The sequence below is a fragment of the Ursus arctos genome, unplaced genomic scaffold, assembly GCF_023065955.2.
Source record: "Ursus arctos isolate Adak ecotype North America unplaced genomic scaffold, UrsArc2.0 scaffold_21, whole genome shotgun sequence".
NCBI lineage: Eukaryota > Metazoa > Chordata > Mammalia > Carnivora > Ursidae > Ursus > Ursus arctos.
In genome coordinates, this window is record NW_026622886.1 from 14572677 (window position 1) to 14596917 (window position 24241).

At 35.2% G+C, this 24241-nt stretch overlaps 1 protein-coding gene across 2 annotated transcripts; it reads right to left on the reverse strand.

The window, feature by feature from the left end:
- Window positions 1–272: 272 nt before the first annotated feature.
- ACTR6 (actin related protein 6) lies at window positions 273–23575 on the reverse strand. 2 transcript variants are annotated; one of them, XM_044384489.3, is made up of 11 exons: window positions 23416–23575; window positions 21285–21402; window positions 20805–20873; window positions 18819–18942; window positions 17406–17538; window positions 17259–17315; window positions 10040–10138; window positions 9867–9945; window positions 4353–4524; window positions 2765–2903; window positions 273–983 (listed from the first exon to the last, which is right to left on the reverse strand). In XM_044384489.3, the coding sequence occupies exons 1-11, from the start codon at window positions 23481–23483 to the stop codon at window positions 854–856; spliced, it is 1188 nt and encodes a 395-aa protein (XP_044240424.1). In that variant the 5' UTR covers window positions 23484–23575; the 3' UTR covers window positions 273–853. The 2 variants fall into 2 exon arrangements, with proteins under 2 accessions (XP_044240424.1, XP_026355613.1); XM_026499828.4 differs by having other exon boundaries at window positions 17406–17541; window positions 23416–23574.
- Between the last annotated feature and the right edge of the window lie 666 nt (window positions 23576–24241).

The following is a 24241-nucleotide window of genomic DNA, read 5'->3' on the forward strand; positions in this document are numbered from 1 at the left end:
AAGCAAAGAAGCCTACCTGCTCCACTCATTAATGTCATTGCCAGCTGTTTCCTTAAATTGGAACTCTGTAGCTTTTAACACCTTAATATTTCCACTGTGAATTATATGAGGTTTTTTTTTTTTTTTTGCACCCCTATGTAGGAGTTTTTAAAACAAACCACTAACATTTGTTTCAAGAGTTTTTGACCAACCCTGAGTTAACTTCAAATTTCTTTTCATCCTAAAAAATGGTATTTTTATGAATGAAATAATATATTTCTGCCAACACAGCACTGATCAAAAAGCACTTTAATAAATTGGTTTTAGTTTTCACCCTTTCCAACTTACTCTAAATAAAAAATAAGTGTAAAACACAAATAAGATTAGTCTTCCCAACTTTAGTATGTATAAATAAAAATGACAATTTTTAGATAAAATACTTAGTTCTATAAGAGAAATTATATCAGCCAGAAAACACGTTAGCCAATCCCTCCCTACTTATAGTCACACAAAACAGACTTCCAAAGAAAACTGACCAGTGAGATGGTTACATTTGTGCTCTCAGCTATAAAGAATTAAATTTAAAATGCATTCACTCTTCCATCTTCTGATGAAAGATAACCTATTCTCAGGAACAGTGTGAGCACTGTTATGGTAGTCTAACTCTTAAATGGAAATACGAGCTGAGATACAGTTTACTGTAATAACGTAGCTAAGAAACCTTTGAAAATTAGCCAAGGATCAAAGTATTTACGTAAGTTCAAGATCTTATCTTAGGATGAAAGGTAACACGCGTCCTTAACATACTTTTAAAAGAACATTGAAATTAAACCTTTCAGTCACAACCAGTCAAAACTTTAATTCAGAATGTTTCTTAAATATCAAATTTCTCTTCACAGACGCTATGTCCATTTTCTTCATAATCTTCTCTTGTTACTACCATATCTTCAAAATCGTCATTCTCGGATATCAATTTTCCACCTTCCCAGGCATAAGTAATAGGGCTACAAATAAAGTTGAAGTAAGTGAACCCAGATGATTTTACAGAACTGAAATGCCAGAAAACATCCATTAGTAACTAAAACGTGGCAATCTCTACCCAACCTGATTTAACAGAAAATCACTTAAAGTGTGAAAATAAGCATAAGCTTCATAGGAATAAGGTAAACTAAGAAAGAAAAGAACCTTGGTCACCAGTACATCTAAGTGTTCTTTTTTCCCCCTGTGCCCTGAATTTATAGACCCTCCACCTCCAATAAAAAAACAAGAATACAAAAGGTCAAAAATGCATAAAAGGAAAAACACTGTCATAACTGGATCTAAATTCTGTATGTGGCAAAGATATGTCATCTATTTTGCACAACAACCCATGAAACAACTATTCTAACTCTCATTTTACATATTTGGAAAATGAGATTCAGGGAGGTTAAGTGTGGGACTACAATTTAACCCAGAACTATTTTAGTCTGTGCTTTTGCTGCTACACTGTTACTTCTAATGAATGAAACACTTACATGATAGGACATGGTAAGCAAAACTGGAACACATAAAACATTTAGTTTGGCTTATCTTCAACCAAGGTTATACTTTGTGTTATGATGCAATTCTATTTCTACTGTTCCTCTCCCCCAAATCAGTTTAAAATCTCAAAAATGATGAAAAGTTAATAAATGTTTTTCTTATTCATTGTATCTCCTAACCTTTAAATATATATTTACCTAGATACATATAACATATATATATATATATATAAAACAGATGTACGATAGAGATTTGATGAATAAAAACTATTTCAGTGGATCCCTTGGCCTATAATGTATGCATGACTTGCATTTCAAATGCAGGATAAAAAGCGCGTGGGGGGTAAAAACAAAACAAAACAAAAGTGTGGGGAATAAAGAAACATGGTAGAAAAAATAATAATAAAATAAACACACAGGATAAAAATCCAGTATGCTTCACATTCGATAAAGTATATGAACATTAATGTGATAAAAATCATTCCAATACCCAACAACTGTTTATTCTTTAATCTGATAGCTATAAATTAAGTGAGGAGATGAAGGCCTTTATTCACTGCTATTGCTTTAGAAAAATTCTACTTTACTTTAAAACAAAACTCTAAAATAAGAGTCAGTCAGGTATACTAGGGGCGCCTGGGTGGCTCAGTCAGTTAAGAGTCTGACTCTTGATTTTGGCTCAGGTCATGATCTCAGAGTCATGGGATCAAGCCCTGGGTCAGGCTCTGTGCTGGCCATGGAGTCTGTTTAAGATTCTCCCTCTCTCTCTGCCTCTCCCCCCAACCTCCCCTTGCTGTCTCTTAAAAAAAGTCAGGTATATGGGGTATTATTTGCAACTCTGCCACTTAAGACTGGGACAGCAGTGAGAAAGTGTTATTTAGACATATATTTGGTAAGAGACACGTATTTGTTCCCGACTCAAGATAAAGAGAACTAAGTTTTAGCCTGGTCACTGCTATTAACTTACTATAAGGCCTTTGCCAAGTCATGAGCCCTTGTTTCTATATTTACAAACTAAAAACGTTGAACAGAATGTGGCCCCACTAAGCTCCTTCCCGAGGAACAACATTCAGTATCTTCGCATCAAGCTGCCATAGCCCACTGAAATGTCAAGTTTATTATTTTAACTTTTGAGAAAGGGAAAATGAGGATTCCAAAGGTGAAATAAACCTGCTAGAACCAGACTTTAAGCTCAAGTCTACCTATTGACTGTTTTATCTACAAAATGATTTGTATGTTTTATTTCTATCGCAGCCAACACTTACTTTTCAGGCAGCACAACTGAAACATCGTAATCTGTTGGAGTGAGACATCGAACTTCTGAGTAAACCCGATCTCTAAATCCTGGGAAAAGGGAATTTCCTCCTGTCAAAACAATGTTCTTAAAAAAATGCGGCTGCATTTCTTTAAGAGGGGGGAAAAAAAAGAAGAAAAGGCATCAGAAAACCTGTCTCCTTATCTTTCCAGAAAGACAGATATGAGGGCTTAGGCAAGAGCAAACAGTTACAGTTACTGGTTGGGAAACTATATAATTTTTTAATAACCATAAAAATTATTTAAAATTTATAAGATTTTATAATGAAGTTAAACTTTACACAAATTGACCCATTAAACAGAGTGAAATATGACCTCATATATCTTTAAAAGAAAGACTAAGGTGAAGAGGCTGAACTACTGACTACTTGTATCCATATGTAAGCTAATACATAAATGAGTAACATTCCAGCAGCAGACGTTTAGTAATTATATTTGTCCTTCCCTAAAATGGAGGAGGTCTTTCTGTAGGCTGCGACTGTGAGCTAGGGTAAGGCTAAAAAGGAGGGCCTTCAAGGCATTTTAACTTGGAAGCCCAAACTTCCATGTTATCTGAGACAGACCTATTTATTGTACAACATTTACATTTGATAGTGAAAAATACTCATGATCCATAATAAAGGATCTTATGTTCTATAGTCATTAAAGTTGCATGATCACAAACCTTATTAGGTGCCATATGGTTAGCTGGAGTTAAAAGCCACCATGGGGAAATCTATGAGGAATTAATAAATAATGGGCACCACACCTATGGCTTCCATTCACAATAGAGGCACAGGGTTCCCTTATACTGACACTGAGTCTCATGACATTAAAGCAGTGTAGTGTAAAATGCTGTATAACACTACCTTCAACTTTATATAAAACGTGAAATTGAGACATTAATATGAAAACAGCTGTGAAATAACTACATTAAGGTGATGGCATTACGTGATTTTTTCTTTCTTTTTTTTTTTTAAAAGGGAGGAAAGGACATTAAAGGAGCTAGATTTTCTCCAAAGCCTGGACTGTTCCTTATGAACTGGGAACACACTTTCAAGATATAAAAGTCCTCTTTAAAACTCTAGAAAATTATTTAGGTGAATTCTGCTTCAGGAAAACCCACACATCACTGGGAAGCACCATACTTCAGCCTTATTAAAATTAACTTCCTGTATATTAGTCCAAATAAAACTGAAAGGACAAACCAGTCCCATCAATAGCTAAAAACCATCACTTTGTTAAATTGTAAATTTCTGTTCTGTGTAAATCTGAGTTAAATTAAAACTTTTCTAAAACAGGTACAGCACTTTAATAGTCATGAAGAGATTAATTTCTTCAAGTTTAAGCAGACCATAACTTTTCCTGTATCAAATTTCTAATCTAGGACTAATAAAGAATTATTCAAGTGCATTATGGGATCTGGAAATCTCTGCAAATAAAAACAGGTTTGCCACTTGCCCGAAATTACTTAGAAACCTCAGATGATTTCTCTATAGTTCACAGAGCGTCTGATTTTTTTTAGAAATACCATTACCATTCAATACTTTAGTTATGTACCTTCAGGTAAGTTCTGAATTGAATAGACAATAGCTTCTGGAATACCCATTTCTTGAATGCCTATATCAGAAGGATTAAACAGTATTTCTGGAACAGCAAATCTCTCATTGGCCAGACGAAGAATTTGTTCCCCAGATTTATATTTTCCACTTAACACCATCTCCTCCCGTGGCTTAAAGAAAAATAAGATAAAAAAGTTTAAGCTACATTATCTAGTCCATATGACTAAGAACATTTAGTAACATGTTATTACTAATACAATAACCATGTTCTTGGAAGTTTCAGGATTCTCAAAAGTTAGAAAAATGCAGCCCCTCTCTGTTACCTAAACCACACAAATAAATAATTGCTCACTCTAAATGTAGCTATTCCCCCAAAGATGATCTCGCCTTACTCCTTTTTTTTTTCAAGATTTTTATTTATTTATTTATTTGACAGAGAGAAAGAGAGAGAGCACAAGCAGGGGGAGGGGCAGGCAGAGGGAGAGGGAGAAGCAGGCTCCCCACAGAGCAGGGGGAGTCCGATGTGGGACTCGATCCCAGGACCCCAGGATCATGACCTGAGCCGAAGGCAGTAGCTTAACCAACTGAGCCACCCAGGCGCCCTGGCCTTATTCCTTACATTTTAAAACAGAAAGAAAGAAAAGAAGAGAGAGGGGACTTCTTAACCTGCCTATAATAACAGACTGACTTCAGTTCCTGGAGAACAAAGAACATACTCTAAAAAACATGTAGTGTGTCTTACGTTTTTATTACTACTACCTACTTTCACTCTCCCATGTATGCATGTATGTATGTACGTATGTATTTTTAAGTAAGCTCTACGCCCAACATGAGGCTTCAACTCATGACCCCGAGATCAAAAGCTGCATACTTTACAGACTGAGCTAGCCAGGCACCCCCACTCTCCTGTTCTAGATGTTTATTGGACGTTGTGGATGTATTCTATCAAGATTTCCCCTTTCCCAGGCAACCCCCTGAAGTCCCCTCCCTTCTTGGGAGCTCTGTACTATCACTTTGCTATCACTCAATAAACCTTGCTTTGCTGCCCCCCCAAAAAAAGATTTCCCCTTTCCCTTGCACAAAAAACCCTAAATATTTAAATTCATGTATTCAATCTTTGATTTAAAAATCTATGGACTTCATCAATGAAATTTTTTTGTTATTTATTTTCCACTGAGCTATGTTCCTGAAGGGGCCAGAAAAAATCACCTTCCATAACATTCTACATCATTAAAATAATGGTCCTTCCAATTTTACTAAAAATCATCAGCTCTTCTAGATTCACTTATAGACATTCGTGTGCAATTATATCTGCAATTTTCCTCCAAAACAGGGCATAACCCAATCTTTTATATAAGTAAAAAATACTTAAAACATATAAAAATATTAATAATTACTAAAGAGTAACGTATTTAAAGAATATTATAGATCCCTTAATATAATCAGTCATCTGTTCTCTGTTCAGATTTCTGCTTCCTCAAAAAGGCTTTTTCTGACTTCCAAATAAAAGGTCCTTCCATTAGTCTCCACTATCGTTCTATATTATCCTTCATAGTTTATATTATTCACCATCATATACCTACTACCTAGCCCATAATGAGTATTCAATAAATTCTTAAACAACAGCATGCAAGTCAACAATGTGCCATTCATTGTATTAGGCATTTTATATACATTATCCCATTGAACTCTCACATAACCCCATGAGGTAGGCACATTTTCCTTTTATCAATGATGTAATTGGGTTTGGCAAGGTTACATGATTCGATCAAGATCATTCATCTAATAACCAAAAGCACATACAATATATTCCTTCCACTACATTGCCTCTCTTAACCTGGATATAATTCTGAATTCTATCATTTGGAATTTGGAAATTCCAAGTTCGAAACATTATTCTTAAATAAGAATATCCAAAAATTACACAATTTTCACAATACTTTAGAAAGAGAAAGGAAAACTCGAATCACTTTTAACCCAATAAACTACTGTTAAAGTAGCAAAGAGGAAAGCATCGTCTCAGAGTATTCTTCCTTCTTGGGCAGAAAGGAAAGTATCTCCTATAAATTTATAAATTCACTTAAAAGTGACACTGACTTGAGTTTAAAGGATATAACTCACTTTGTCAACACTTGAAATAAGCTGAAACAGACACAGACCTGGGAGAAATTCAGTTGACAAAACACTAGTGAGTATGTAGTCCATTACCCAGATTTTACAGAAGAGGATCATGTGATTGTCCCAGGCTCAGATATCTAAACTAGTGGAAAGAGCCAGAACTAGATATCCTTGTTGAATGTTGGCTCTAAAACCATTAATCATCAGTATGTAATATGGAACTACAAGTAGTTACTGTTTTAAGAATACAACTCCGAAAAAGATTTTTTTAGACATAGACAAAAGAAGGAATTTATAAGGGTTGCTTTGAGTTGCTATTTTAGTCAATGTAGGCCATGATTACTACACAGCCTCATAAATTTTGTTCTGAAAATGTAAAAGAAATGAGCAGTTTAAATTACAATGGCTCTGCAGAAACTGTTACTGTAATCATTAATCATGAGCCAGATTTTCTCAATTTAAGTCCATCAAGTACATTACATTTCAGGAGGCATCCCCTTTCTGATAAGAGATAAAACTGGAATTTGTGTCAGCTGTAATCAGTAACAATATTACATAGCTTATTATTGTTATTGTTACTATCATAAGTACTAGAAAAGGAAGATTGTACCTTTTCCCAGTTATTCAAAAATATTCTTGAATAAACTATCAAAGTCCAAGTTTTAACAATATCCTAAGTATAAGGGCTTTCAAATAATAATTTTTTTTCATTTTATGTAGTTATTGCTTTCCTAATTTCATAAACATATATCAACTTTCATCAAAGTTGTCGCATATCAGGTAACAATGAAGTTAACTAAGTACTAAATACAAAATATCATTTCTTTTTTTACTCTCCTGAAAATAACACATTTTAGGATTAATCCTAACATATACTAAACAAAATTGTTTCTAAATCTTAAAATTATTAAGATATACAAATGATTTTTTTTGTTTGTACTTTTTGGTTATTTTTTGGTCTTTTCTTTTTCAATATACACATGGTTTAACATGTACAGGTGGCTCTTGAACATGGGTTTGAACTACATGGGTCCACTTACATGGGAGATTTTTTTACAATATGGTACTGTAAATGTATTTTCTTTTTCTTATGACTTTCTTAACATTTTTTCTCTAGTTTACTTTATTGCAAGAATATAGTATATAATGCATATAACACACAAAATATGTGTTAATCAACTTTATGTTATCAGTAAGGCTTCCAGTCATCAGTAGGCTAGTGGTAGTTAAGTTTTTTTGGGGGGGGAAGGGAATGTCAAGGTATACACAGGTTTTCAACTGCATGGGGGAGGGGGATGTCGGTTGGCACCCCTAACCCCCACATTGTTCAAGGGTCAACTATACTGTGAAAAAATTATAAATTTTAACATTAATTGAAAGTGAAGATTAAACTATTATTTTTGAAATAAAAATTCAATGTAACATTCCATCATCTGGCAAAAGTCCAGGCCAACTGACTCTGTCCACTCAATTGATAACAAGGAGTCTACACTGAGTTAAAGAAGCTTAGCCTATAACCAGATACTGATCACAAAGCCAAAGGCCAATAAAAGAGCTGCAAACAATATTATGTGGCTTCTGCCTTATTTTCTCCAAAGATGAGTAGTAAAACAATGGTCACTTGGAGAAATAACCACATCCCTATTGGCTCACTATGTAAGGTATGGGTTTGAGAAAACAGGGCTTATAATCTGGCAAGGAGAAAACTGGCTACGTTTAGTCTAGTAAATTGATAGGTGTCATTTGCAGGGCAGGAGAGAATTACATTAAAACAAATTTTTCCCCCCCAAAATTTTTTTTTCCAGACTTAGCTGACAGTGCAATCATCTGGAAGAGATTTTTAAGATTAAGTTTTCAAACACGGATTTCCAGGGACAGGAACTGAGAACATAGATACAGATTACTTTTCAAATGCCCTGGGTGATTCCAATGATCAGTCAAGTTTGGAGAAATTGGGAATCACTGAGACTTTACTCAGGGCCCATCCCTGTGAAATACAGATTACTTTACCACCATTAATTCTAGAAAATGCTGTAAATTATCCGTAAAGTATTTTCTATAACTGGAGTGTTTTAATGAGCAATAATATACAAAGATGGTGTTATCTATATATTTGCAGTTTTCGTTGTCCACAGGAAAAAATACACTTTTGATATCTTAAAGTGTGAGCTTCCAGTTCATGAAAAAGCAACCTGATCTCATAATCTGTCCCAACTCCCACTTTGGGAAGCCAACCTAGGTCCTTCCACAAGTATCTGTCTCTAAGAACATTACAGAGTGATTTCAATTTTATGAGGCCTCCTCAGAATTCTGATTTGTATTTCACCTCAATAATATGTTCAAAAAATTTTTTTTAATTTCAGGCATATAAGGAAGTATAATTAAAATAAGCACAAAATTAAAGAAGTATAAAGCCCATATATCCATCTAGTTTGATACAACTTTATAAATTAACACTCCCCTTTTTAATTTGGTGTTATCACTTACATACAGTTTTATACTTCTACTTCATACTTACGTATTTCTAAGCAACATAAATTACTCCACACAGCCTGAAAATATACAGATCTTCCTAAAACTTGCTTAAAGACATTATCATATCTTTGATGTTTTAGACAGAAACATGTTTTTGAGCTGTACACTTGATTATCATGTAGCTCCACTTCATTTTCACTACTGCTTATTTTATAAAACGAATATATCAAAATTTATTTATTTTCCTCCATTAGTGGATATTTGGGCTCTTCTCAATTTTTCACTCTTTTAAAGTATACTGCAATGAATGGTATCATACACATTTCCTTACGGAAACATGCTTACATTTCTGACCAAAGATTTTTCACTTCCCAACAGTCCTCCATCAAGCCCGCTAAAAGGGCAACCTTCACATTTACCGAAACAGAACTGATAGTTTACCTGAGCTGTTTAAAGAAAGGGGAAATTATTTTGACATCCAAGATAAACTGCTTCTCAACACTTTCAAAGTGCAACGGATTTTGCCCTTTTCAACTACAACCTGATCATATCAGACCAAACAAGTAAAATTCAGCCATGTCGGCTATATCAATAACTTTCACAACTGGCAAATAACCAACTTCTAACTGGATTTAAACTAATTCTTAAGAAAATAGAAAAGGGTTAACCAGAATATAAATAACAATACTATCTATCTCCGGATTTTTCCCATTTGCTATCATTCAGCTGACGGTTCTTTCTCTAAATAACTTTAAATGAGATATTTATTAATCATTTGTACACTTATGTCTACAGAAACAGTCAGCAGAAGACCAGTTATCAACAACTCTGTAAGACTCTACCAAATCCAGCTAGATGTTTTTCAAATCTGACTGAGGTGGTCACGTCAAGCAATGTCATTGAGGATTTGAAAAATTACCTTACAAAAGCCCTTTTTAATTGTACTGAAGTCAGGCAAAACATAGTCTATCATTACTGTATTTTCTTCTCCTTTCAACCTAGAAAACAAAATAGGGACTTGTGAAAAAATTAACTACGTATAACATTACCCAAGAATCAACTTTCTAATTCTTAGATTACTATTATACATACTTTGCAATATCCATATCTCTATAAAAATCCTGAGACACATAGCACACATCTTCTTTCACTTGATTAATCACATGTGTTTCATCCATAACATGTAGCTGCCTAAACAGAAATAAAAACTGTAAAATTTGAAATGGAAAAATTAAGTATAATTTACAATTACTTAAAATATTTTTTCTGGAATTAAATCTTTGGGTAACTGATTTTTTTTAAATATTAAATTTTTGAATGTGTAAAATATTTACAACTTTATAGAATAATCATACTTCCATTATATTTAATCTCCACATTATCCCTCTGAGGGCAAATATTAGTCCAGTTTGCAGAAAGAAACTGAAAACAAAGGCTTTAAATTAGGTAACATCTATTAGAGAGCAAACTTTTTCCTCCTTCAACCATTCTGAATAAAATCTTGCTAAAATGACTTAACCCTCTGCACTTTCTTTTCTGATCAGAGTAGTGAGTTAGCATGCAGTACCTAACACAGTAGATGTTTAATAAATATTTGATGAGTGAACCCAAGAAACACAGGCTTAATGAAGAAAACAAAGATGCTTTTAAAAACAAACCTGAAGACAAAAACAAATGGAAAGATATTCCATGCTCATGGCTTAGAACAATTAATGTTTTTAAAATGTCCATACTACCCAAAGCAATCTACAGATTCAATGTAATCCCTATCAAAATGCCAATAGTATATTTCAGAGAACTAGGACAGATAATCCTAAAATTCACATGCAGCAACAAAAGATTCTGAATAGCCAAAGCAATCTTGAAAAAGAACAAAGCTGGAGGTATCATAATCCCAGATTTTAAGATTACTAAAAAGCTACAGTAATCAAAACAGTATGGTACTGGCAGAAAAATAGACACATAGATTAATGAAACAGCACAGAGGCCAGAAATAAATCCAGGCTTATAATAATCTATGGCAAAGGAGCAAGAATATATAACAGGGAAAAGACAGTCTCTTCAATAAAGGGTGCTGGGAAAACTCACTCCGTACATAAAAACAAACTGAAAAATGGATTAAAGACCTAAATGTGAGATCTGAAACCATAAAACTCCTTAAAGAAAACATAAGCAGTAATCTTTTGGACACTGACTTTAGCAACATTTTTATAAATATGTGTCCTCACATAAAGGAAATGAAAGCGAAAATAAACTATTGGGAGTACACTGAAATAAAAGTCTTTCACACAGTGAAGGAAACCATTAACAAAATGAAAAGACAACCTACTGAATGGGAGAAGATATTTTGGATATCTTGGATATATTTGGATATATTGGAAATGATCTACCTGTAAGGAGTTAATATTCAAAATACATAAAGAAATTTTAGAACCCAACACCAAAAAAACAAATAATCTGATTAAAATGGGCAGAGCACCTGAATAGACATTTTACCAAAGACAACATACAGATGGCCAGCAGACCCCTGAAAAGATCTCAACATCACTATTATCAGGGAAATGCAAATCAAAACAATGAGATATCACCTCACATCTGTCAGAATGGCTAGAATCAAAAAGAGAAGAAGTTACAAGTGTTGACAACAACATAGAAAAAGAGAAACTCATGCATTGTTGGTGGGAATGCAAACTGGTGTAATCACTGTGGAAAACAGTATGGAGGTTCCTCATAAAAACTGAAAATAGGGGCGCCTGGGTGGCACAGCAGTTAAGCGTCTGCTTTCGGCTCAGGGCGTGATCCCGGCGTTCTGGGATCGAGCCCCACATCAGGCTCCTCCGCTAGGAGCCTGCTTCTTCCTCTCCCACTCCCCCTGCTTGTGTTCCCTCTCTCGCTGGCTGTCTCTATCTCTGTCGAATAAATAAATAAAATCTTAAAAAAAAAAAACAAAATAGAAATATCATATCATCCAGTAAAAAATTCCACTATCGGGTATTACCCAAAGAAAACAAAAACACTAATTTGAAAAAAATATATGCACCCCTGTTTATTGCAGCATTATTTATCACAGCCAAAATATGGAAGCAACTCAAGTGTCCAATGATAGGTAAATGAATAAAGAAAATGTGATATGTATACACACACACACATACACACACTGGAATATTAAGCAGCCATAAAAAGAATGAGATCTTACCATTTGTGATAACATGGATGAACACAAAAGGTTTTACACAAAATGAATAAGTCAGAGAAAGACAAATACCATACAATTTCACTTATATGTGGAATCTAAAGAACAAAACAAACCAAAAACAGACCCATACATACAGAGAACTGGTGGTTGCCGGAGGAGACGGGGAGGGGGGTGGGCAAAATAGGTGAAGGGGAGCGGGAGGTACAGGCTTCCAGTTACAGAATGAATAAGTCACAGGGATGAGAGGTACAGCATAGGGAATATAGTCTACGTACTGTCATAGCATTCTATGGTGACAGATGGTAGTTACATTTATAGCAAGCACAGGAGTTGTCAAATTCCTATGTTGTACACCTGAAACTAATGTAACATTGTGTCAACTATACTAAAATAGAAAACATACAAAAAAAAGATGTAACAAAAATGTGAAGTTATTTCCTTTGAATATTTATCTCTACACATATGTACTACATACGCTTTCCGTTTTAGACTAAACATAATCTCCATTTTCTTATGCTATCGTTCTTTAAAAATACGGTTATTTACTGCCCCATAATATTTATTAGAGGGAACTATTAAAATGTATTTATTAATGTTCCTAGTGTTGGAAGTTTAGATCGGGGAGGAAAGATACTTGTATGTTTATAAACGTGGACTTTGGTTTTGTTGTGTTTTGGTTATTTTTAGGTAGGCTCTCTGCTCAACATGGGGCTTGAACTCATGAGCCCACGATCAAGAGTCACATGCTCTATCAACTGAGCCAGCCAGGTGCCCCAAAGACTTTGGCTGAATCACAACTTAGCAACCAAGTTACTTTACTTCTTTGGGACTCAATCTCTTCAATCTAAAAGGGTAATAATAGTAAGATCACCAACTTAACACATCTGTAAAAAGTAAATGATTCTAATTATACATGTAAAGTGTTTAGCACAGTCCTTATACTCAATAAGTAAAAAACATTATTATTGCTTCCTTTTGCTTTTTGTTATCTTCATATACACCATATTCTACCTTCTTTAAAATTCACTGTTGCACCAATGAGAAGAAAAGATAATTAAACTATGACACTTCTAAGGTACCAACAATGGGAAGATGCATCCCAACTAGACATGTGAGAAAAGCGTAACTCAAAATTGATGCAATATAGGTATTTTTATCTGTATCGCAGATTATCTCATTATTCATACTCTAGGACACAGAATTTGAAATACTGTTAGTATCTTGGTGTATTGCCAAATTGTTTACCAGAGAAGTTATTTCAAGTTATGCTCTGATCATTAGCAGCCAGCACCACAATCTGCAACATCTTTTTCTTTTTTTGGAATATCACCTTTTGAAAAAAATTCTATTAATTTGAATTGTAAAAGTTGTGGTATTTTAATTTGCATTTTTCTACAAGGAAGTGCCATGAAAAAGAGGAATTCTTATTTGTTAACTCATACATCCCAATCTCCTAAATAAATGCTCGATAAATATTTTAACTGAACTTGTAATTCCTACAGATGTTTAACATTTTTTATGTCTGAGAATTATCCATTTATATCCTTTGACTGTATGTAATTCTAATGATTATCTGTGCCACTGATCATTTGTTTTCTGAGAATCATCTAGTAGCCATTTTATACCAAGGTAGTGCTTTTCATTTTCTAATTTTTATTTATTTATTTATTTATTTTAAGGTAGTGCTTTTCTTAAGGATTGATAAGAGCCCTCAGTATATTAAGGATAACAACCCGGCATCAAACTTGTTTCAAGTTTATTTCTCAGGCTTACATTTATATTAGTTGTGTTTACAACTGCTTGAAATCAGTGGTTTTCCAGACTAGAAGAGGACAAAGAGGGATTAGAGTGCTGGTAATATTCTGCCTGAGCTGTGTTCTGGTTACTTGGGTATATTCTGTTTTTAAAAATTCACTGAGTTGTACATTCAAGGTTTGTAAACTTTTCTATATGTGTTTTACCTTGATAAATTTTTCTTTTTAAGTTGTATGTCGGGGGCACCTGAGTGCCTCAGTTGGTTGAGCATCTGACTCGGTTTTGGCTCAGGTCATGATCTCAGGGTCGTGAGATCGAGCCTCACATTGGGCTCTGTGCTCAGCACAGAGTCTGCTTGAGATTCTCTGCCTCTCCCCACCGTTGCCACTCTCTCTCTCTCAAATAATAAAACAAATAAATAAAATCTTTTTTTTTTAAAGATTTTTAAAATTTTTATTTGAGAGAGAGAAAGAGAATGAGCAGAGGGGAAAGGCAGAGGGAGAGGGAGAAGCAGGCTCCCTGCTCAGCAGGGAGACTGACATGGGGCTGTATCCTAGGATCCCGGGGGTCATGACCTGAGCCAAAGGCAGATTTAAACAACTGAGCCATCCAGGCATCCCTAAATAAATAAAATCTTAAAAAAAAAAAAGATGTAGGAAAATTATATCCTTTATTATTTCTTCTACTATTTTTATTCTTAACAACTCAATTAAATATTTTCTTGTTGTGGTTTTATTTTTATATTTAAGCCTTAAATGCATTTGGACCTTAGTGTATGAGGCAAAGGAAAATTCTTCTCTAAACAGCCAACTTTCCCTGTATCCTTTCCTGAATAATCAATAGTATATATTACTTTTTCCTTTTATAATGTTTGAGTCAGAATTAACTATTCAGTCTCTTTGATCTACCATTTAATTCTCATCTAAGTATCACAATTTAAAATGCTTTATCATCTACTAGAGAAAGTCTCCTTTCACTATTATTCTTTCCCATAACTATTTCTTTTTTTTAACTTTTTATTTTTATTTTTTTAGAGAGAGCGTAAGTGTGTGAGTGGTGGGGGGGAGGGGCAAAGGGAGAGGGAGACAGAGAATCTTAAGCAGTCTCCACACTCAGCACAGAGCCTGCCACAGGGCTCAACATGGGGCTTGATCTCAAGACCCCCGAGATCTGAAATCAAGAGCCGGACACACTTAACTGTAACTGACTAAGCCACCTAGGCGCCCCTCCCAAAACTATTTCTAAATATTTTTGCCCAGTTGTTCTTTCCAAATTCATCTTCAACAGCCTTCCTTTTTAAAATTCACGAAATTTTTTTCAGTCAGCATGGAGGAATGATTTAATACACAAGCCCTGGACTCAAACTGCCTGGGTTCTGGTTAATGTCCTCATCTGTCTCAACTTTCTCTGTCCTTCAAATTTGCTGCTTCTAATCTGATGGGGATAGGGGAATTAAATATCTAAACCTTTTGAAACTGAGTCCAATTCTGTTTGGTTCTACAATGAATAACATTCATATAACCTTAACATGTATATGCTATTTATGAGTCCTCCATTTTTAGAATTAATGTTAAGCAAGGCAAGAAGACTTAACTACAGTAAAAAATCACACATAAATGTTATCTTAATAATTAAGAAGAAATGATATAGCATTATGTTTAATGAAAAAAGTCACTGTCTAAAGGTTACACACTATAGGATTCTGTTTCTTGAAATAACGAAACTATAGAAGTAGAAAACAAATTAGAGATTGCTAGGGGAGAGGGACACGGTAGGGAAGCAAATACAAACGGGTAGCACAAAGGAGATCCTTGGGAGTGATGGAAGAGTTCTACATCTTGACTGTGGTGATGTTTACATGAAGCTATACATGGGATAAAGTCGCACAGAAATACACACAAATGCATGTAAAAAATGGTGAAAACTGGAAACAATATTGTACTAGTGTCAATTTTATCATTTTGATACTGTAGTAGTTATATAAGATGTTACTAAGGTCACACAAGGCTCTCTGTACTATTCTACAACTTCCTGAGTCTGTAATTATTTCAAAATAAAAGTTTACAAATGTGCTACAGCTGGGTAGATTGGATAAGGGGAGTGGGTCTCTCCTGGGAGTAATGAAAATGTTCTAAAAATGTTCTAATACATTAAAAACCATTGAAAATGTATACTTTAAATGGGTGAATTGTGTGGATATTTATTATCTCTCAATAAAGTTGTTTAAAAAATAATGGTATATCTGACAGAAGAAGGAAAACGTGGGAGGAAAGGAGGAAGGAAATGCAGATTCACTTATTTTCTCATATGACATAGAGGGGAGGTAAGAGATATTGACGGTGTCATACCAGCCAAAGTTAATGTAGTGAGAAATTGAAATTTAAGAATTCTACTTATAAAACAAAAAATTCCACTTAAGTTTTTAAACAAAATAAAATTAAAAATAATACCATAAATAAAATTTAGGAAAGGGAGAGGAGTTAGCATGCGGCTAAGTACACTAATTCCTCATCTTTGAATGATGGATAGTCAACTAATATTGGTTAATTCACAAATATCAATATATTATTAAGGCTCATAGAGACTAAAAATATAAAAGATAAATACAGTTTAAAGACCATACTTTGTGTGGAATGGAATTGACATGAGAGACAGAAAGGGGAAGTAGAGATTTATTTTCCTTTGAAACGCTTATTTCCTTAAATGCATTTTTAATTTGTTTTATAATGTGTAACATTTATAACTTCTTATAACTTCTAAAATTTTAAAATATTAAACTCCCTAGAATTTGGAAATATCCAAATTTTGATGGACACTAGCATTTTAAATGCTAGGAAGTTTTCTTTCTTCTTTTTTTTTTTAAAAAGATTTTTACTTATTTGTTTCACAGAGCGAGAGAGAGAGAACACAAGCAGGCAGAGTGGCAGGCAGAGGGAGAGGGAGAAGCAGGCTCCCCGCTGAGCAGGGAGCCCGACGTGGGGCTTGATCCCAGGACCCTTGAGATCATGACCCGAGCCGAAGGCAGATGCTTAACCGACTGAGCCACCCAGGTGCCCCAGCTTTTTTTTTTTTCTTTCTCTCTCTCTTATTAATGAGCTCTACACCCACTGTATGGCTTGGACTCATGACCCAGAAATCAAGAGCTGCATGCTCCACTGACTGAGCCAGCCAGGCGCCCCACTAGAAAGCTTTTCAATTTGAACATTATTTGTATTTATATATGTGATATAGTTTTCAAAGCAATAATACAAAATTGTCACCTGAAGTTACAATTAATGGTTAGAGAATAATTTTAAATTACTTTAAAAAATTCAGCAGCAGCAGCTGCCCCCCCCCACAAAAATTAAAGCTAAGTATTACCTGTAAGATATGATCTCCTTTAGATGATTGGTTAGGAGTTTTCCTCCCACATTTATCCTAAAAAGGGAGAATCAAATTTGGTTCAGTTTATCACACATTTCATTTGGTATTAACCTAAGAAAAACATGAAAATTGAATGCAACTCACCGAATAATTGCTTCTTTTTTCTTTTTACTTCTACAGTAAGGAACTATATGTGTAAAGGAATATCCACTATCTACAATGATACAGCATAACTCGGAAGGATTATCTCGAAAATACCTATGTGCACTGAGAGCACCTGCTATTTAGAAAAAGATTAAAGAAAAAAGTGCATTAAATAAAAATGTACTTAAAGCAATAAAGAAAGGCAACAAATTAAGGCAAACACAAAGACAAAAACTTTCCTTTATTTCTAAATGCTAATTTAAAATAATATTCATAATTGTCACAAGCCCTCTGCAGAATTTAAGCTAAAACATCACAGTTTTGTGGTAAATGTGATTAAAAAATTTTTGTCATCTATTTTTAAAGGTATATATTCATGATTTAATTATTTTAACATCATAACTTAATTATGAGCATTTATTACACACTGGGCACTATTCTAAGAACTCCATGAGTATTTGTGTTTTAATCCTCACAATTCCATTTTATGGATGAAGAAACTGAAGCACAGAGAAGTTAAATAATATACCTAATGTCATACAATTAGAAAGTTACAGAGCCAAGATTCAAACCTGGGCAGTGTGATTCTAGAGTAAGGTTTCTCAACCTCAAAACTACTGGCATTTTGGGTCAGGTAATTCCTTGTTGCTGGAGGCTTTCCTGTTCATTTTAAGATGTTTGGCAGTATCTGTGTCCTCTACCCACTAGATGCCAATAGCACCCTCCCAGTTGTGACAACCAAAATGTCTCCAGACATTGCCAAATGTCCCCAAGGAGCAAAATCACCCTTGAAGAACACTGTTCTAGAGACTGTGCTCTTAACCATTATAGCATAATATCACTCACATAGACTTAAATTATCCAAGCTAAGTACTTTCATTGTACAGTCATGTAATATAATTCTAGCCTTTCATAAATTTACTTCCAGAGATATTTTCAGATTGTTTTTCCACATACTGGCAGGCTGAGCTATTAACATTATTTCAATCAATAATAATAATGATAGCAAACATATCAGTGGCAGAAAAGGTAACTACCCCAGAAACAATAATCTTTTAGAAATTAAAAATATGTGGCTAGTGGGGCACCTGGCAGGTTCAGTCAGTACAGCATGTGACTCCTGACCTCAGGGTTCTAAGTTTGAGCCCCATGCCACAAACAGAGATCACTTAAAAAAAAAAAAAATGTGGCTAGTAACTTCATTAGGGAGAAAATACTGTATTAGTAAAAAGATGAAGTGAGGAAAGTCTGATTGGATAATCTCTAAGAGTCCATCTAATTTTTAAATTCCAAGTTTTATTTTCTTCAAATCTAAAAGAATGTCACCCCATATTCTTGAATTTTAAGTGTTTCTCTTTACCCTATTCATATCTATATTCCCATTACTTAATTCCAATCAAAACTTTAACTCACCATTTACTCTTAAGACTGCTTGGAACTGATATTCTTCAAATAGGATTTCATTCATTGATTCTTGAATTGAAGTGAAGTTAAAGTATGGTTCTGTAATAATAATGTTGGTATCTAAAAAATCAACCTATGAGAGAAAAAAAATCCCACAAGTTTTATAATTTTATAGTTACAAACACTTGTTTCACATATATAAACAAACGTATTAAATCTTCGCAATAATCCTAGAAGACAAGTCTTACTACTAACCCCATTTAATTGGCAAACTGAGGTACAAAAGAGTTGAGTAAGTTACCAAGGTTCATCTAACTAGTTAGGGACATAGCTAGGATTTAAGTCCAGAAGTCTGATTACAGAATTCATGCACTTTGTTTTTTATTAAATTTATTATTTAATTTTACCTCTCTTAATGGCAGCATTAATAAAATGGTACTATCAAATTGTTTGAAGATCAGTATGCAAACAAAATGAACAATATAACTACAAGCATTAGATACTTTGTTTTCAAAGTTAAAAGGCCAGAAGCTTTAGCATATTTAATGTTTACATAATTCTCTCCCACACTCTTAAGAAGCATTAAAAACGAGTATCTGCTCACTATACCTAAAATTACACTACAGACATTAAAAGCACAAAATTCTCACATAATAGTCACAATTCAGGTATGTGGGCAAAAATATTTTATAGTGAAAATAAAAATGAGATAGTGAATTGGTCTAATAATAGTAGACATGTGAAAATCTTGAGTTTCATACAGACTCTCTTAACTGCAAATTCAACTTCTATTCATTTATACTTACTTAATATTTAAAAAATCAAAACTAAGAACAGTGTATTAGTGACTTAAATGTATACTAGAAACATAATCAAAAGTTAAAGCTAGACACCTCAATTACCTTCAACCCCAATCCCAGACTTATTCTCTAGAATCTGCCCTTGGTCTTTCCTCTCTACTGATACTGCCTTATCTCGCATGTGAAATAACGACACTGCCTTCGCAATGCCCTTTCTGCCCTGGTTCTCTTTTCATCCTGCTCTGTCTTCTGTACTGCTAGCATAATTATCAGCAAATATTTTTCTAATCAGAAATCTGATCATCCTCCCCAAATGTAGTTTTCACCACAGAAGTCTTCCCTTCTATGACTTGACATTGCCTATGAAATAATGTCCATACATTTGCAACCTCATCACTCCCTTCAATCCATCTTTTTTTTTTTTTTTAAGATTTTATTTATTTATTTGACAGAGAGAGAGATAGCCAGCGAAAGAGGGAACACAAGCAGGGGGAGTGGGAGAGGAAGAAGCAGGCTCCCAGCAGAGGAGGGAGCTGGATGCGGGGCTTGATCCCAAGACCCTGGGATCAGGCCCTGGGCCAAAGGCAGAGGCTTAACGACTGAGCCACCCAGGCGCTCCCCCCACCTTCAACCCATCTTACAGTGTATGCTGGTAAATGCTCAAGAACCAGATCTCTGAGGTGGGGCGGGGGGGTGGGGGGAAGCCCTGATCTGTAGGGCTTACCACTTTCTGTGTTATAAATACTGTCATAATGGCTGATTTCCAGCTATCCTGAAGTCACCAAACTCTGAACACAGAGTTGGGAAGAGATGCACATAATTGGTTCTCATGAGCCAGTATGACCCAACTTTCAGCACAAGACTATTCAGTAAAAATTCTGAGTCTATTCATTTTCACACCATGCACTCTTCCCTACCAGATTTTAGCACAAGTAATCTCAAGTCTGTGTTACTATTCATATACATGCATATTTTGGCAGTATACATAATTTTTAAAAGTTAAAAATACGACTGATATAAATACACAGTGAACATGTACAACAGATTTATTTAAGTCATATTAAGGCATAAGCTAGCTTTATATCCTATCATGTTGGTTCTTGCACTAACATGAGTTAATAATTCTTATTGCGGTAATTTTTCATTTGAGTAAGACATGGAAATAGAAATTTGAATACATACTCCAATTTGTTACCTGATACATTTCTTTTCCAAAAAGGTAATCCCAAACTTGTCTTTGAACATCCCAATTCACCAAATAGCCCTAAAAAAAATTCTTGCATAAATTATCACAAATATTTGAATAATTTTTAAAAATCATATTAATATATTCTAAACCATTAATTTTTCTTTATGGTTACTTACACTACTCAAACATCATTTAAGGAGATGCCCAACTCCATACTTACTTTTTTTTAATGTGTTCATCTCATTTAGCTTTAACATAAACAAGTAAAATTCAGTACCTACAATCAGTAACTAAGTCATGGCCATTTATTACTAACAAGACAATTTAATTTCAATTTTTGGTTTTAATAAGATCTTATTTAAAATTTAAATACTTTTTCTTAGAGATCTAAAAATATTTCCATACATACAAAATCTTAATTATACATTTAAAAATTGTCTTTACATTTAGGTCTATATTGCTAGAAATGACATATAATTGAATTACCTTCTGAAAAGGAAGGATGTAAAAAAGTCCAGAAGGGTCCTTTATTTCATCTATCTGGTTAGCCGTAAAAGTTTTAAGACGTGCTGTTTTTGACCTGAACTGACAGTTAGGAATTACCCTATAAACAAAGAAATAATATAATTATTCCCTAAATACTCACTTCCAAAAAATACAATGACCTTAACTACCCCCGTCTGTGACAAAAAATATCCACAACCAGTGGATTTTGTCTTCGAATAATAAAAAAATGTCTTTTTTTAAAGTTCTAATATGCACTAGACTCTACACTGGACCCTTTATCTTTCTCAAGTAATCCTTAAAAAAATCCTTCCAGGTGGGTATTGATCCTGCCACCACACAGATGACAGTCAGGGCTTAGGTAAAGTTCTTGGTCTTTCTGGCTTTAATGTGGAAATCTTTTTCTTTTCTTTTTTTTTTTTTTTTTAAGATTTATTTGTTTATTTGAGAGAGAGTGCAAGCACACAGGAGAGGGAGAAGCAGACTCCCCACCCAGGAGGGGGAATCCCAGGACCCCAGGATCATGACCTGAGCTGAAGGCAGACACTTAACTGAATGAGCCACCCAGGCACCCTTTTAATGCGGAAATCTTAATATCATTCTGGTAAAAGATTTACAGGTTCAAAACTCTTGCCATTAAAACTAAGTCTCTAGGATGCCAAAGATTTTCGATTAGCAAGATGCTATAGGGTACACAAGTAGGAAGTAGTTTTAAATATGGTTGCTGCCCACCACAGGCTTACAGTCTGGTTAGGAAGATAAACTAGAGTCATCAGCAACCATACATGTATACGCATGTATGTGTGTGTGGAGGGAAGGAGGGGGGAGAGACGGAGGAGGGACGAACGGCGGGAGGGAGGGAGAGAGGAGGAGAGGGGGAGAGAGAGAGGGAAAGTATATTGGGATAATAGTGTAAAAATGTTTTGTTTCTGCTTATTTCATTTACTATGCTGTCATTTTCTCTATGTTTAAATATTCTTTGAGGACATGATTTTTTTCTTTAAAGATTTATTTTAGAGAGAGTGCGCGAGAGAGTGCAGGGGCGAGGGGACTTAAGGTAGAGGGAAAGAGAGAATCTCAAGCCAACTCCCCTTTGAGCGCAGAGACCAACCGGACTCAATCCCTGACTCTGACATCATGACCTGAGCCGAAATCAAGAGTCTGATGCTCAAAGTACTGAGCCATCCAGGCGACGGGAGGACGTCATTTTTAAAAACTACACTGTAGTCTATCTTATGGTTATATCATAATTTTAGTCAATTTTCTATTCTTGAGTATTCGGCTTGCTTTCTTCCTTCCTTTCTTTTTTTTTTTTTTTTACCATACACAATGTCTATAGTATAGAGCATCCTGTATTTACTCTTATCAAACACTTCTAACTTATTCCTTAGGTAACTGATAACAGACTTAACTGTGTCAAAGGATAAAAACAACGATACACATCGCCAAAACATTTTCCAGTAGACTAACAATTTACATTCCTGCGCGGTTTGTCCACTTTAAAAAAGAAAAAAAGGAAAGGAGGAAGCGGGGGAAATTCTCTGTAAACATTAGAGAAGAGCATCTTTTCTTCTCTCTATATACATATATAACTATATATTTTATGAATGCCATTGTAGTAATTTTGTTAAATCAACTCTATCAATCAGCCAAAGAGCACTACGAAGGGCATAGACACGAAGCCTTCGTCTCCAATCAGTACGACAACTGTTTTAAACTTTTTTGGGGTCACAGAACCCATTGAGGATCTGATGGAAGCCATAATTGCGCTCTCAAGAATATGCATATACACATAAATGTCCACGATGCCTGAGGGCTTATGAACGCTGTACGCATCCCTCCATCAGGAACCGCTTCTCTAGAAGCCTATTTTCCTGAGCTATTTCCTGTTACGAAAGGAAACGCACGTCCCACTTCCGGGGCCGCGTAGCCTAAATTAACACCAAAATACCAGTTCAAAGCATCCCAGTCGGTCAGCTCCAACCAGAACATCCTTCTGACGCAGGTTAGGGCCACGTAGGGGCATTTGCAGTTTACTGTGACACTGAGATGAACCGGAGTCTGTGAAACCACTACGCGTCTGTCTTGTCCTAAGAACCGAGAGAACACTTACGACACATTTTCATGGCTGTAACCGATTTTGGCATGGTAGGCTCCGTTATCCAGCACTAAAGTCGTCATTTTAACGTGAACCACACGGCCACCGCTTTCTTCTCCTGACACTTCGGCTCCCGCTTTTTCCGGTACTCTATGGTTTGCGGAGCGGAGCGCAAGGGCGCTTCCGGTCTCCCTTAGCAACTGAGGACGCCGGAAGCCGGAGACTGCGCTCCCTGCCTGCGGGTCAGGTAGTTGTGCAGTTCTCAGCCTAGCCGGTTTACGTCAGGGCGAGATCCAACAAGGGTGGAAATGGCTCAGTGCTTTTTCGCCCATTGCACTGCGTATTTGTCCTCTACTTCGCATATTGACTCGCTCCTACAAGTTTCTTCTAATCCCTGTAGTGAACCTATAGCTTTGTACCTGTGTGTGTTCTCTAGTAGTATTGTTCAGTGACATTTCCTAAGGAATAAAGTGCAAAACCATACACAGCATGGAATTGGATATGAAGTCTCTTCAGCCTCATTCCCGACAATGCCGATTTGACTGTAGGGTCCAACCACCCTTCAATACAAACATGCTGTTCCGTCAACTGTCTTGCTTTTCTACTCATTCATATTCTTCCCCTGCCTACTTGTACTTCATAACACAGCTCCGTCGTTCCTATCTAAAAAGGTTTCTTGACATCTCACGCTACTCTGTCCTCTCTGCTCTTAAATTTAGGAGCTCCTATGTGTTCTTGTAATGCCCCGGGCTAACTCCTGTATATAATAATGGATTAGAGAATGAATTTTGTATTAGAATTCACACTCCACCACAAAATGGCTGTGTAACCTTGCCCGATG

What these genes read in the sequence shown, in the direction of transcription:
- ACTR6 (XM_026499828.4), bottom strand. Translation starts at nt 23,483, where the DNA reads ATGACGACTTTAGTGCTGGATAACGGAGCCTACCATGCCAAAATCGGT. An exon ending in TTGGAAAAGAAATGTATCAG is followed by an intron (nt 18,943 to 20,804) that starts GTAACAAATTGG and finishes TTTCTCTCATAG; the next exon opens with GTTGATTTTTTAGATACCAA. An exon ending in AAAAAAGAAGCAATTATTCG is followed by an intron (nt 17,316 to 17,405) that starts GTGAGTTGCATT and finishes CTCCCTTTTTAG; the next exon opens with GATAAATGTGGGAGGAAAAC.